Source organism: Rhizoctonia solani, chromosome 4 (assembly GCF_016906535.1).
Source record: "Rhizoctonia solani chromosome 4, complete sequence".
In the NCBI taxonomy this organism is placed as follows: Eukaryota; Fungi; Basidiomycota; class Agaricomycetes; order Cantharellales; family Ceratobasidiaceae; genus Rhizoctonia; species Rhizoctonia solani.
In genome coordinates, this window is record NC_057373.1 from 2,597,039 (window position 1) to 2,609,278 (window position 12,240).

Here is a 12,240-nt window from a genome sequence, read left to right on the forward strand (position 1 = left end):
AAAATTCCATCGGCACATTGGTATGAGATCAGGATGTGCGGGTGTGACTTCCTCATTATATCACGGCTCTCTGCTCCACACCGAGATTGGCGCCAGGGTATTACCCCGGTCCCTCGCTTCCGGACATAAAGCACTCAGCCCTCGTCCCCTTGACACACATGACCCCCTTCCGCTTGCCCAATACATAAAGCAGTGACTGAATCAAGATTTCTACTTGCTCCTCCCTTTGCAAAAGACGAACATCCAGACTTTCTCTGTAAGTGACGAGTGGAGCACTCCGTATCAGAGTCTGACCAAGCACACGACACAATTCATTCAGACAGTGTATACGTCCAAGATGCAGTCACCAGTTCCTAGACCTTCTCGCAATGGCCCTGGCTTCATTGCGCTTCCCCGATTAGATTCCAATCTCGGTGGATGGCGGACGCCAGCTAGCACTTCCACCGCAACCTCGCCTTGGGATGACGGAACACGCAATCACTATACTGATATGGTTACCCCAAGTGGCCGACCTCATCTCCAACCTCTGCGTCTGTCTTTATTGCAAACTCGTATGGATACTACCTCTTCAGTTGTCGCAAACGCTCCTGAAAGTCCGCAACCATTATCTCCACTATCGCCTCGACGTTTGAGTCGATCGGAAGGCTCTGCGCTGGGGATCATTGTGCCGCCCGGTACGCCACCTGCAGAGACTCTCCCCCGGTGGTTGGTCGATAGACGTTTCTCTAAGCAGAAACCATTGTTGTCGGGCGCACGGACTCCTTCTCGCTGGCCTGAACCTTATTCCCCATTTGAGTCAACGTTTAATCCGGCTACACCCATTAACGACAGTTGGCGTGCTGGAGACCAACCAATAGTTCAAACTCCAGAGCCATTGCCTATTATCGAGGGGCTTCAGACCCCCCAGGATGAATTTCCCTTTGACTTGGGCGTCGTTTCAGGCGAGCGCGTTCGTACACCTGGTGGGCCTATGATGCGTCCTCGTCCCCTTCCACGAACCTCATCGGACGATATGTCTGATCGAAGGCTATTTCGTGTAAACGCATGGGGGGAACATGAATCTCCGAGAGACGCTTCTACCGGTCTCTTTTCTCTTATGCAGGCTCAAGGTGCGCGGGAGTCATGGGGTCAATCACGGCCCCGGCATTTCCCGCCTTCAAGGCTCGCTTCAACCGCCCCATCTCCAATCCCATCCCCTCGCGAGTGATCTGCATGCGCCTACACGCACTATGAGCTCACTTTATGCGATTTTTGCTCATGACCCATGTGCTCATATTACACCTGTCCTTGTATCATATATGCTGCACCACGTTTATATCCTTTCATCCTTCGTCATATCCCCAGCCATTAATTACCCTCTCGTAGCTTTCTTGCTGTGTCTAGCGCCCGCATTACTGTTTCCATAGTCTCTGCCGTGTCTCTTACCTGCTTTGTGTTTATATCAGTACCGAGGGAAACTTGTACCAATCGCTGAGATAGCGCCTCTAGTGCTCCGCTGAGCGCCTCTTCAGCTGATCCAAACAGTGACGCAGCGGGGGCCTTTGGAATATTTTGTACGACCGGGGTTCGATCAGCCGTGGTAGAGGGTCCCACAATGCTAGGTGGTGGGATTGTCGTATTTAGGCTGGATGCCTTGGGTGTCACGTTCCGGGGGATTGGTTGTGGAGTTGGTACATTTGTTGCCCTTACAGGGTTAGATTGGGGTTGGGGGGCAGTTGTCGTCCGGGAGGGTGTAGCTCGTTGAGCAACCAATTGTCCATTTTCGTTGTTCACATAAACGGTACCGCATATAACGCACTCCTACAATTTGATAAATGAATTAAATTTTCAATCGTTAAAGAGGCTCATTGACCCACCTTGCGAGGGTCAGGCTCTGCACCTGGGCGAGCACGTGGAAATCGCACTAATGGAATCGCCCAGCAGCTGTCGTTTGGACATTCTTCAGCGAGCATAGCCCATCCCTTGAGCATTCGGTTTCCGATTTCAGTGGACGCGCGGTCCGATTGTGCTCGGCGACGAAGGGTTTCTTCGGAAGGAGGTGGCAACACGAAATCGTCAGAGCCTGGAGGACTGATATCGGTCGCTGGTGTTGAGTCCCTAGAGTACATGTTTCTACCGGCGGTACTAGAGGATGAAGACATTACAAAACTCTCCAAGTCACGTCTCAAAGTTGAGGTCAAATGCAAGGTGAGTGAATAAACGAAGGCCGCCCTGCTTAGTCATATACCATCAAGCGGGAAAAATCGGATTGGTATCTGAGAATTGTCGTGTAACCAGCTCGACACAACGATCTTACGGGGTTAGAACACTCTTATCGAGGAACTGAGTTTATTGAATGCTAGGTACAGCCAGTATCTGGTATGATATTCGTCCAACAAGGTGTATCCTGGGCACGCATAATCAGGCACCCTTGTTCTTCGATCTTAATAGCAAACCACCAAATGAGTATTGTGTAAGTTATAGATGCGTTGTTTATTGCTTACACTTGGTAGTAGGTAGCAATGAAGGGAATGGCGAAGCCGGTGCCCAGGAACGCAGTGACCTTGAAAGCAAATGCGGCCTTGTTCTGATAGGAGAACGGAGTGTTCTACGCACGTTGTCAGTTCATGAAGCGTCATAAGGGTACCCGTTTCTTGAACCTACATTGTTAAGCGTATTTTCTGGACAGATGAATGAACTCAGACTTGTTCACTTAGATTGGGTATGGGTAATCTGACCCACCAAAGTGCACAGAACGGCGTCCGATGTTCTGACGAAGCGCCAATGTTTGGCGAGCGGCCGAGCGAGCGAGCAAAGACATTTCGGTAAAGGAACAAGGTCAAGCGACGGTGACAGTCAAATGGGGAGAGGGGTGATCTTTGGGAAAGTCAGCGTAGTTTAGGCGCCAATGCCACGTGACTCGCGCCCCCACTGGCCAATCCTCGAACTTCCAATCTTCAGCTACATCTAGCGCCGATCTACCTTGTTTCGAGTCTCTGTAACGGAGACATACATCCCTGATTAATTTCAGTCGCAACTTTTGCGCGATATAACTCTGCGTGAAGGAAGCTCCATACATTTGCGTCAGTGGACCAAGTGTAAATAGCTCGCTCTCAGCAAGTCGGGCCAATCTATATTCAAGTGCTCAGTGTGCAGTAGGTAGCATTATAATAAACGTAACATTCATCTCAGATTTCATCTTACCAGGGGGTTTTGCTGAATTGATCTAAGCATGCAGCACGGGGAGGACGAACAACCGAACGAGGCTGTTCGTGGGCGTCACAAGCGTATCCTCCCATTTGTTAGGGATACATCACGTATTCAAGGCCAGAGAAAGCATCAGCTTCCCTCTGTCTTCCCTATCTCCGGCGAATCTTCTCGCGGACATGGGCGCGGGCATGGACGGGGTCGAGGCTTGGGTCGAGGCCAGGGTAAACGCAGGGGTAGGGGTGGAGGTCTTTCTCATCCCCCTCCCGAGTTGTCTCGATACAGCGAGGCTAACTCGCGCCCTGGTCCAGACGAATTTCGGCAGCATACTAATGAGCCTATTACTTCCGGGCTCTTCGCTCCAAGTGCAAGCTTCGGAGCACTGGCTAGCTCAAGCTCGGGTCACTCGCTCCTTGATCGATCTCTTTCCAAGGAGATGCAGAGGCTTACTGGAGACCCATCATCTGACCCTCATATAACTGTTGCTCGATCATCAACTCGTACGTTCCAAACTTCGGCGCGACCTCGTAAACGATTCCGTCCTAGAAAGAATGAGGAGCACAATAGGGCTGAGATCAATACTGGTCCTGCGGAGTTCTCTATTGAGCAACAGCCCCCCCGGCAAACAAACAACTCTTCGTACGACAGTATCGATCACCCCACTGCAAAACGTCCCCGCGTCAAAGAAGAAGCAGTCTCCTCGGGCAGTTCTCATGTTCCTCTGGTAAACCAACAAGTGATAGTGAAGCATGAAATGGAAGAAGAAGCCGCTATTGAACTCTTGCAAGGGCAACCCACTTCCGGCAGCAAGTTTATTTCCTATGATAAGCATTCAATGTGCCGTTTTGACTGCGGCGAACCTCCCAGCCAAGTTCGGAAACACCGTAAGGCGCTCAAGCAGCAAGAAATCCGAGCTCTACAAGACCAGGGTATGAATGTCCTTGCCAGTTTCATCCGGGATGATGGGATAGCGATTGACTGGTGTATTCCAATGAAGAACAAACATAGCACACTCGCTCCCAACCGCATATCTCCTATTGTTATTCTCAATGACCCGAAGTTCGAGACCTCTCGGCTATCAGGGAAGGCCAGTTCCCCAACCCCACCACCGCCTCAGAATCAACCATTACCGTCGCACCTCAACCCCATTATCGTATCTACCGATAGGCCTAGCAGCGAGCGCTCATCTAGCCCGGTCACAATAGAGATCACATGTAAGGAAGTACCAATTCCTCAACGACACCTGCCCCGGAGTGGGAGTATTCGCAACCTGGAGATATGGGCCCTCGAACAGATGAGGCTTTTAGAAGCCGAGTTGGGGCCCGTTGTTCTCCCTCCGCCTGAGCTCGTTGGTATCGGAGAGTATTTAGCAGGTCAGGAGCCACGCGAAGGGGCTCGTCCTTACATCAGGATCAGGTATAAACAGGTGGTGCGTGTTCAACCTCAAACTGGGTCGACTGCAAATCTTGGTGAGCGGAGTTTAATCAACTAGTTGTTCTCAGTATTAAGCTGCGTTCCAAATGAAACATGCATTTTTACTAAAGTTACGCGGGGCCTTCCAGTGATACCACCCGAGTATCCATCACCCACTACTCTCTCCTCTATCGATTCAACCAGACCTGAGCTACCTTTCATAACTTATATAGAATCGTCCTACTCATCTCCGTCTAGCATGCGCCTTCACAAGGACGAGATCGGTGAACTTGCGGATAACCCGCCTTCTCCAATTGCTCCACCTAGCCCTGGGCAGCCTATCATTAAGGATACTTCCACATCCATGGCAAACTTTGGAACCCTGGACGCAAATGCCTCACATGAACCCCAAGCTGCGATAAATGGGAAATCCTCGCAGACTACGCTTACCGGCCACGGCGAGGAGTTGGATGAACTGCAGCGTCTACGAAGGGATTTAGAATTATCTAAGCTCGAAGCGGAGCGAAAGCACAAAGAATTGGAGGAGCGCATACTCGAACTTTCGCGGAAGCGCCCAGAAACGCATACACCCAGGCCGAGCGAACAGCCGCAGCCACCAACAATCGTTCGGATAGCTAACGAAGAGCAATCAAGTATACTCCCCTTGAGGCGAGGTAAGTATGATAAGACTCGTCGCCTTTTGGCAGTCTCCAGTTCTGCAATTCTTCATGTTTCTTGGTTGGGGGTGATGCAACTTGTCAACAAGGGCTCAAGGTACCATCTATGCTCTTCCGTTTGTTTCAAACACTCGACCTTCTCCCAGACAAATTGCCGCAACTGGATTTGGATCAAACCCTCCCAGTAGCATCTCAATCGAAGACGCATGCTCACTTTCTCCGTCTTCAACTGCTCTCGCTCTTTCGGGGCACGAGTCTCAGCTGGCTGTTGCAACACTGGGAGAAGTAAGTTACAGTAGGATCACGGTTCGCGAGTGTTAGCATACCTTTTTTTTAGGGAAGTTTCGGCTTCCACCCATTGCCGGGCAAACCCCACGACGCCAAGGGTGCATGTTCGATTGTCACAGTTGACCAGCATTCAGTAATCACACTTGGACACGACCGGCGTTATATTCACTGGAAATTCCAATCCGACGAGTGTTTGACCAACCCTCTGGTTCTACCGAAGCTCCATTCTTGTACGGCGCTGGCATTTAATCCGCTGCACAATACTGTTATCGCGGCTGGGTCCGAGAGCAATAAGCGTAGTAAGCTGACGCTGCACAACATGGTCGATCCAAAACATTCACCGAATACTGTTGAACTGAGCAATCACCCCCATCGTGTACATGTTGATTGCGACAATCCTTTCCTCCTGGTACTTGAGGTATTGCATTGGCTCCTCGTCTATATCACAGTTTCTCGTATTGACTAATCATGCACGCCCAGCTTGCTCGACTCGACGATCAATTTCAGGTTCACGATACACGGATGCCTTTGTACCAATGTGTGCAAAAGTTTGGATATCAAAGCGCTACGCATGACAAAGGAGAATTTCGCGTACGAGGTATGGCTCTTGTGAACGAGGTCCAGCTTAATGTACTAAACCTGTCCATAGGAAGCACTAAAGGAGATTACTTTGCACGGGGAGATGCTAGTATTGTGAGGCTATGGGACCGGCGTTCATCTCAGTCTTATCAAACAGTGAGTGGTGGGGCCCTATGTAAACAAATCCTAACATATTCTGTGAAGTTACCTACAATTCCACTGCAGCGCGTTGTGGAGGTTGTTCTCGACCATACTTCAGTTTCGTGTGCCACCGAGGCCCACCACATAGTAACTTATCCTATTTTTTGATATAAAATTTCGTTCTTCTGGATCCCGTTAATATCGTATTTTATTCTATTCTTATTTTATCGATCTCTTTATTTTAGTCTCTAAGCCTTGTGATACAACCCCACAAAATACAGTACCAAATACAGCGCAAAATATACAACGCAGCAAATTAATAAGCACGATCCAATCCAATAACTTCTACAGCAGGATTAAGTAAAATAAAACGAAAGGGCAGAGCTAATCTACCCAGCGGATCAAACTGTCCAATCAATAAAGCCTATGAGCAGCATTCCAGTGCCCATTCATTGATCTGATGAGATCATCTTGCAACGATTCCTCAGTTATGACGTGTAGCAAACGAGGTGCTTGCTCTGCCCATTCATCTTCCGCTTCTGCAATCTCGCTCTGATCCAGTGTATCAGGCTCTGGTTCGATACAGATAGGATCGACGCTCTCCACTAGGTCATTGGCAGACCATTTGCTCGGATTATAAAGCGCATGTTCTCGTGTGGGTTCCATGTATGCGTTATATCCTTCAGAGAAATCATCTTCATAGTCGATATAACCAAGGTCGTCGACATCTTGTCGAAACATGTGATCCGCCTCCATGCTCTGATCCAAATAATCGGTATCTTCGTGCACAAACTCGGTGTCTTCGTACGAATACCCAGTATCTTCATTCAAAACCTGCGCTCCAGCGTAGAATGGAGCGTCCTTGCCAAGAGTATCGGAATGGATCTCGTAATCTTCATCTTCGTCAATAGAAAATGCTCCATGTGAGGGAATCCATTTGTCTTGGTTCGGAATACCGGGGCCATTCCATCCACATCCACTCGGCTGTTCCATATATTCGGCAGGTTCCAAAACGCCATAGCTCATTCCTTCCTGTGATTCAATTTCTTCCGTGCGCCATTCATTATGGGCGCTACCCTCTTGAAAGCTACCTGGCAACGGGCAAAATTGAGCATAGATAGTGTTATTTCCAGGAAATATTGTGTCTAAACCATGCATACAGGTTGTTTCCAAGGGTGATGGAAACTGGGTCCACTTGGATTGTTGTAGACACTCTGGTGTGCTGGGTGGGTTTCCTGAATACAAGGAACCAGAGGTGCGATAAATCTTCTTGCGGCTCGTCCGTTTATCTTCAGCTCCATCCAATTCACTCAACGGCGCAGTGGATAGCTGTGATTGCTCTTGTGTGGCCATCGACGCAAAGTATGCTGAAGTGGTCCGGGTTTGGGCGGGCGGGTGAGGTGGGAAAGATCTGGGGTTCGGATCCGTGTTCACCGGGGCTGTCGATACGCGCTGACAGGAGTTGCGGAGCCTGGAAGCCCAAACAGAGTGCTCAGTTCCAATAATAACGTTGTTTCGTGCTGGATATGATGGATTGCCAGCTGAATGATTTGCTGACTTGATGGAGCTCGAGACTGAAAGCGTGGTTTCTTCGATGGCCCAGGTAGGTGATGTTTCACGAACAGATCGAGATGAAGATGAACCAGTAGGGGACCCAGGGCGAGCTACTCGGTTCATAAGCGCTTTAGTACTAGAGTGTTGACTAGATTTGAGTGCTCGGTCTTTTTCGCGGCAGGCACGCTGAGCTAGGGAATGAGCACTGTGATCATCTGAACAATCTGAATGGTGCTCTGTATCTTCATCTCCAGAGCAGGGAGGTGCTGCCTTGTCGAGAAATCTAGATTCAGAGAACACAATATCTATGATTAAAATAGGCACAGATGAGATTAACTCTAGTCAGTATATGAAAAGTTTCCTTACTGGGCACTACCCTCGCCGTTCGCTTATTTTTCTTTGTTATTTTCCCTGAGTTCTTGCCCTTGTTAAAGACGCCAACGGTTGGGCTTGGCCGCACCTATGAGATCCGGGTTAGCATATATGCGAGTAATGTCAACAGACCCAAGTTCACCGTCAAACGCGACTTTCCCAAGTTTTGAGAAGAAAATTTTTGCATCAGTAACAGTGCAGGGGCAGTCTTGACCCTCTCTTTCTTTTTGCTCGTTTTGTCCTCGGGCTGTAATTTTTGTCGTTTACTAACCTTGCAACTGAGATCGATTTCAGAAGCATCGTCTCTTCGGTTAGTGGCGCCTTCGGCGACGTCCATAGCATAGCGCCGAGCTCGCCTTCGATTCCGCCGTTGTTCCAACCCTGCATAGTTCGTCAGTAATGACAATAGTGTAACGGTGAAGAAAAGCATATTTACTTTGCAAGCGCTCAGGTTCATCATCTGAACCTTGGTCTCGCCCTACTGATTTACGTGGAGGATTCATTGATTTACTTGGAGCAACCCGCGCAGATTTGGGGGACTTGACTGGGTTTGGCTTTGGCAATACGGCCATTGGGTCCGCTGAAGATTTGTCTGTGTCGATTCGGCAAGCAGGTACCGTCTCGTCAGGAGCTTCACGATTGAGCGTGGTACAAATATCATTGCCCTTGGCAGTCGCGGCTCTGGGAACCAGTATCGGACTACCCACGCGCAAATCTCCGGAAGACTGTTTGGGCCAGGTAGCGGTAACAGCCTTTCCCTCGGCGGCGTAATAAGACATCAGGCCGTGCTGACTTTCCAGGAAGGCGCTAACACGACTGTTCACCGTGGGTGGCCGGCGTTCACTCAGCATTAGTAACTAAGAGTCATGAAACACAGATTATAAAACAGAATTGTTGCTGTATAAGACAATCGGGTAGAAGGAGTCGAGAAAGTGACGCTGATGACGGATAAGACACTGTGAATACGGAGGAGGACGGCCGATGACTAATCACGTGGGAGGGGAGTGACCGGCTGATCTCTGAAACGTCTTATCAGATTACGAACCCCAGTTCAAGAGGGACCTCCAAAATGTCTACGGACTCATAACTCCCCGCTCGCACGCTATAGCCCCCCCCCTCCCGCTGTTCGGTCCAATTCCACCCCTACAACTTACCCCGGTTTTCGCACCCTGACTTTAGTCTTACTCAAATATCTCGGCGTCTTCCCCACATTCAACTGCGCTCCGAACTGAACAGTCACTTCTAGCAACGCTACACAAAGGCGCAATATTGCGGTTAGGTATCGCCAGACGTTTTCCGGATCGCTTTCTCTTTTAATCAGCCCACAAGAGAGCTTGGCGACTACGAACCAAAATGAGCGGCTTACTATCTGAATCCACACCGCTACTTCCATCCTTTCGTCCCCAAAGAAAAAACACCTCCATAATTGCTGTACTCAGCGCACCTAAGCTACTCTTCACGTATATTTCCCACCTCTTGACATTGCTGATACGCCTTTTCTCATTACAAACGACCGACCCCATACTTCCTATAGTCGCTCCAAGTCACCCATCCGCTCCAGACATTCCCACCGACCGTGGCTCTCCGCATGACACAGTCGAAAAGTCCAAGAAGCAAGCTGTTTTACCCAAAGATTCCTCACTGGTGGTTGTTGCTCGTTCGGAGCTTCCCAGTACCACATACCCAATCTCCTCCCTAAAAAAGGCACCCAGCTGCGACTCGATCCTTCCCATGAAGGAGATTCGATCTGTTCGCTTCTCGGCCATCATTGACATCCATGAATTCTCAAGGCTAGTTGGAGAACCTGTTGGGATGGTGCCAGTAAGTCGTCATTTGCTCGCACGAATTGGATACAAGTTACTAAGGTTGCCCCCCGTTAGGTATCAAAAGCGCCCGGCGTTAGAATACCTCACATTGAAAACGAGCTCCGGTATAGCCGGGAAAAGGCCCGACTCGCACTGGAGCTTGAGCCTGCGCCCATGAAATCGTCTTATAACTACAAACTAGATGATTACAACGGTTACTCCTCCGAACCGCGTTACGGCTCACCTATTTATTGACTTGTTGTTATCCTGCATATATTGTACTATTAATCATTGTATTTTCTATTCGCTTTCGAATTCATTGGTATCGCGTCGTATTCAGGTCATAAAGCACGGGTGATGCATAAATCTTTTGGACATATGTGACATGGAGTACACGAGAAAGAACAAAGAACAATCAAACGGATTCCAGGATCTCCGGCTCCTTGAAGTCCTTCGCCACCCTCGCGCCAGTCTCCTGCAATTCAAACTCAGTTAGTATGCGCATACATAGCGTACAAAAAGACGACATACATCGCTTCCTCCACCGTGAAGCTCGAGAAGTTTGGAGATATCGAACTTGGGCGCCTTGAGGATCTTGGCCTTTCGGACGTACACGTTCTGGAGAGGATAGATACCGCGGCAAGCCTTCTCGATCTCACGTCCAATAGCCTCAGGAACGAACTTCTGGACGAGCTCCTTCAAGTCACAGCTGGTCGCCTCCTTGGTCATGATCTCGAACATCTTTCGGCGAATCTCCCGGACCTGAGCAGTCTGGGCATAAGTGGTTTTGCGGACCTGGGTAGGTCTCCTCTTGGTGAAACCGATAGCAAAGAGACGGAGAAGGTAGCCATCAGTCGTCTTGACGTCGACGTGGGCCTCGATGAGGGTTTGCCACTTGCGGACGAGGGAGCGGAGCTTGTCAGAGGTGAAATCCATGCCGTGGAAGTTGGTCAGGCAGTCACGGTTCTGGACCTCGTCAACCCGTAACTTGATCTTACGGAAGGATTGGTCCTCATCCTTGTTGAGGTCACCGAGGGAGACCTCGATGATACGGCCCTTGAGGGAGTCGTTGGCGTTCTCTAAATTACCAATGTCAAATCAAGGAATAGCTACTGCCCGCGGTCGACTTACTAAGACCCTGGGACCTGTTGACCAAAGTCTTTCCAACGTTCCTGGTGTCGAACATAGAAGGAGCCTTGATATCATACCAGTCTGAGAGACACACTTTTCAGCCACCGTATAACATGTGTAGTGCATTTAGCTAACCTTTTCGGGAGAAGGGGTCAACGACCTTTTTCTTGATACCCTTCTTGCCTTTCGACAAACGCTTGTTCTGTGCACTAAACTGTGAGCGGATGCAAACGACGAGCTGGGCTTGAGCCTACTTTTCCAACGGCCATATTGATTTACAGCCTGAGTGAGAGAATGGAGGGGCTACACAAATTGCTACATTAGCGACACAAAACACAGTTTGTAGAACGCCCAAACATACGAAGTCGACGGGAGGTAGCCTTGAGGTGCGATCGACAAACCAGTCACAAGCGCTTCGGATGCAAATGCGTGGCTTGGTACTTGTCAGTACGAGCACGCCCAAAAGAGCTTATCATTTGAAATTGTACTCTGACGAAATGGAGCCACCAGCCACTCTATCTCGTAGCGAATTTAACCAAATATGCCAACTGTTTCCGAACGAGCCCCTGCTACTATCAGAAAATAGCACTAGCTCTTACTATTTAGGAACAAACTGTTGGAACTGGACCGCGCATAGTGTAAATATGTACCTATAAGTATTCTTGGATGTCTAATGTAGTGTTTTGGCAGCTAATTCCCGGCTGGGGCTACTTATCTCGAACCAGTTCCTCGAAAGTTCAGGCGAACAAAGACATAGTGCAAGCTGAGAGCAAATTTGAAGATGGTCATGAATTAGTCGAGGAAGAAGACGAATCTTGTCTTCCGATCGATGAGAACACGGCTCAACGTGTATATTTTCATGAGAGTATCGTTTGGCACCCGACATACATGGTCCCGGCGTACTATTTCCAGGCTGTAGACGTAGGCAAGTCAAGATATCTATTAGTTACCCGTATACTAAACTGGTAGGAAAGGCGGAAGCCCCGTGCCGCTGACCCAAATCGTGAACACGGACCGTTTCAGACAACGAGCACTTTTAGATATGGCTGATGAGGTATTCGAACACGGCATACAGCCGAGAGAGACAGGAAACG

At 49.3% G+C, this 12,240-nt stretch overlaps 7 protein-coding genes across 7 annotated transcripts; 3 read left to right on the forward strand and 4 right to left on the reverse strand.

Annotated features, from left to right (window-relative positions):
• Positions 1-337: 337 nt before the first annotated feature.
• Positions 338-1,207, forward strand: RhiXN_00865 (uncharacterized protein; the record flags this gene model as incomplete). Its single annotated transcript, XM_043320684.1, has 1 exon — positions 338-1,207. One exon carries the CDS (start codon positions 338-340, stop codon positions 1,205-1,207), a length of 870 nt encoding a protein of 289 aa, XP_043179696.1.
• A 115-nt stretch (positions 1,208-1,322) lies between these two features.
• Positions 1,323-2,141, reverse strand: RhiXN_00866 (uncharacterized protein; the record flags this gene model as incomplete). Its single annotated transcript, XM_043320685.1, has 3 exons — positions 1,323-1,373; positions 1,426-1,800; positions 1,857-2,141. The coding sequence occupies 3 exons, from the start codon at positions 2,139-2,141 to the stop codon at positions 1,323-1,325; spliced, it is 711 nt and encodes a 236-aa protein (XP_043179697.1).
• A 259-nt stretch (positions 2,142-2,400) lies between these two features.
• Positions 2,401-2,800, reverse strand: RhiXN_00867 (Cytochrome C oxidase subunit VIIc; the record flags this gene model as incomplete). Its single annotated transcript, XM_043320686.1, has 4 exons — positions 2,401-2,422; positions 2,484-2,587; positions 2,644-2,660; positions 2,722-2,800. 4 exons carry the CDS (start codon positions 2,798-2,800, stop codon positions 2,401-2,403), a joined length of 222 nt encoding a protein of 73 aa, XP_043179698.1.
• Positions 2,801-3,211: 411 nt separating this feature from the next.
• RhiXN_00868 (uncharacterized protein) lies at positions 3,212-6,452 on the forward strand (the record flags this gene model as incomplete). The annotated part of the gene is made up of 7 exons (XM_043320687.1): positions 3,212-4,655; positions 4,731-5,373; positions 5,423-5,561; positions 5,614-5,982; positions 6,045-6,162; positions 6,214-6,299; positions 6,348-6,452. The coding sequence occupies 7 exons, from the start codon at positions 3,212-3,214 to the stop codon at positions 6,450-6,452; spliced, it is 2,904 nt and encodes a 967-aa protein (XP_043179699.1).
• A 246-nt stretch (positions 6,453-6,698) lies between these two features.
• Positions 6,699-9,061, reverse strand: RhiXN_00869 (uncharacterized protein; the record flags this gene model as incomplete). Its single annotated transcript, XM_043320688.1, has 5 exons — positions 6,699-7,375; positions 7,445-8,143; positions 8,205-8,298; positions 8,353-8,591; positions 8,647-9,061. The coding sequence occupies 5 exons, from the start codon at positions 9,059-9,061 to the stop codon at positions 6,699-6,701; spliced, it is 2,124 nt and encodes a 707-aa protein (XP_043179700.1).
• A 502-nt stretch (positions 9,062-9,563) lies between these two features.
• RhiXN_00870 (uncharacterized protein) lies at positions 9,564-10,270 on the forward strand (the record flags this gene model as incomplete). The annotated part of the gene is made up of 2 exons (XM_043320689.1): positions 9,564-10,031; positions 10,091-10,270. The coding sequence occupies 2 exons, from the start codon at positions 9,564-9,566 to the stop codon at positions 10,268-10,270; spliced, it is 648 nt and encodes a 215-aa protein (XP_043179701.1).
• Positions 10,271-10,430: 160 nt separating this feature from the next.
• RhiXN_00871 (ribosomal S3Ae family) lies at positions 10,431-11,415 on the reverse strand (the record flags this gene model as incomplete). The annotated part of the gene is made up of 5 exons (XM_043320690.1): positions 10,431-10,490; positions 10,547-11,094; positions 11,147-11,227; positions 11,282-11,348; positions 11,401-11,415. The coding sequence occupies 5 exons, from the start codon at positions 11,413-11,415 to the stop codon at positions 10,431-10,433; spliced, it is 771 nt and encodes a 256-aa protein (XP_043179702.1).
• Between the last annotated feature and the right edge of the window lie 825 nt (positions 11,416-12,240).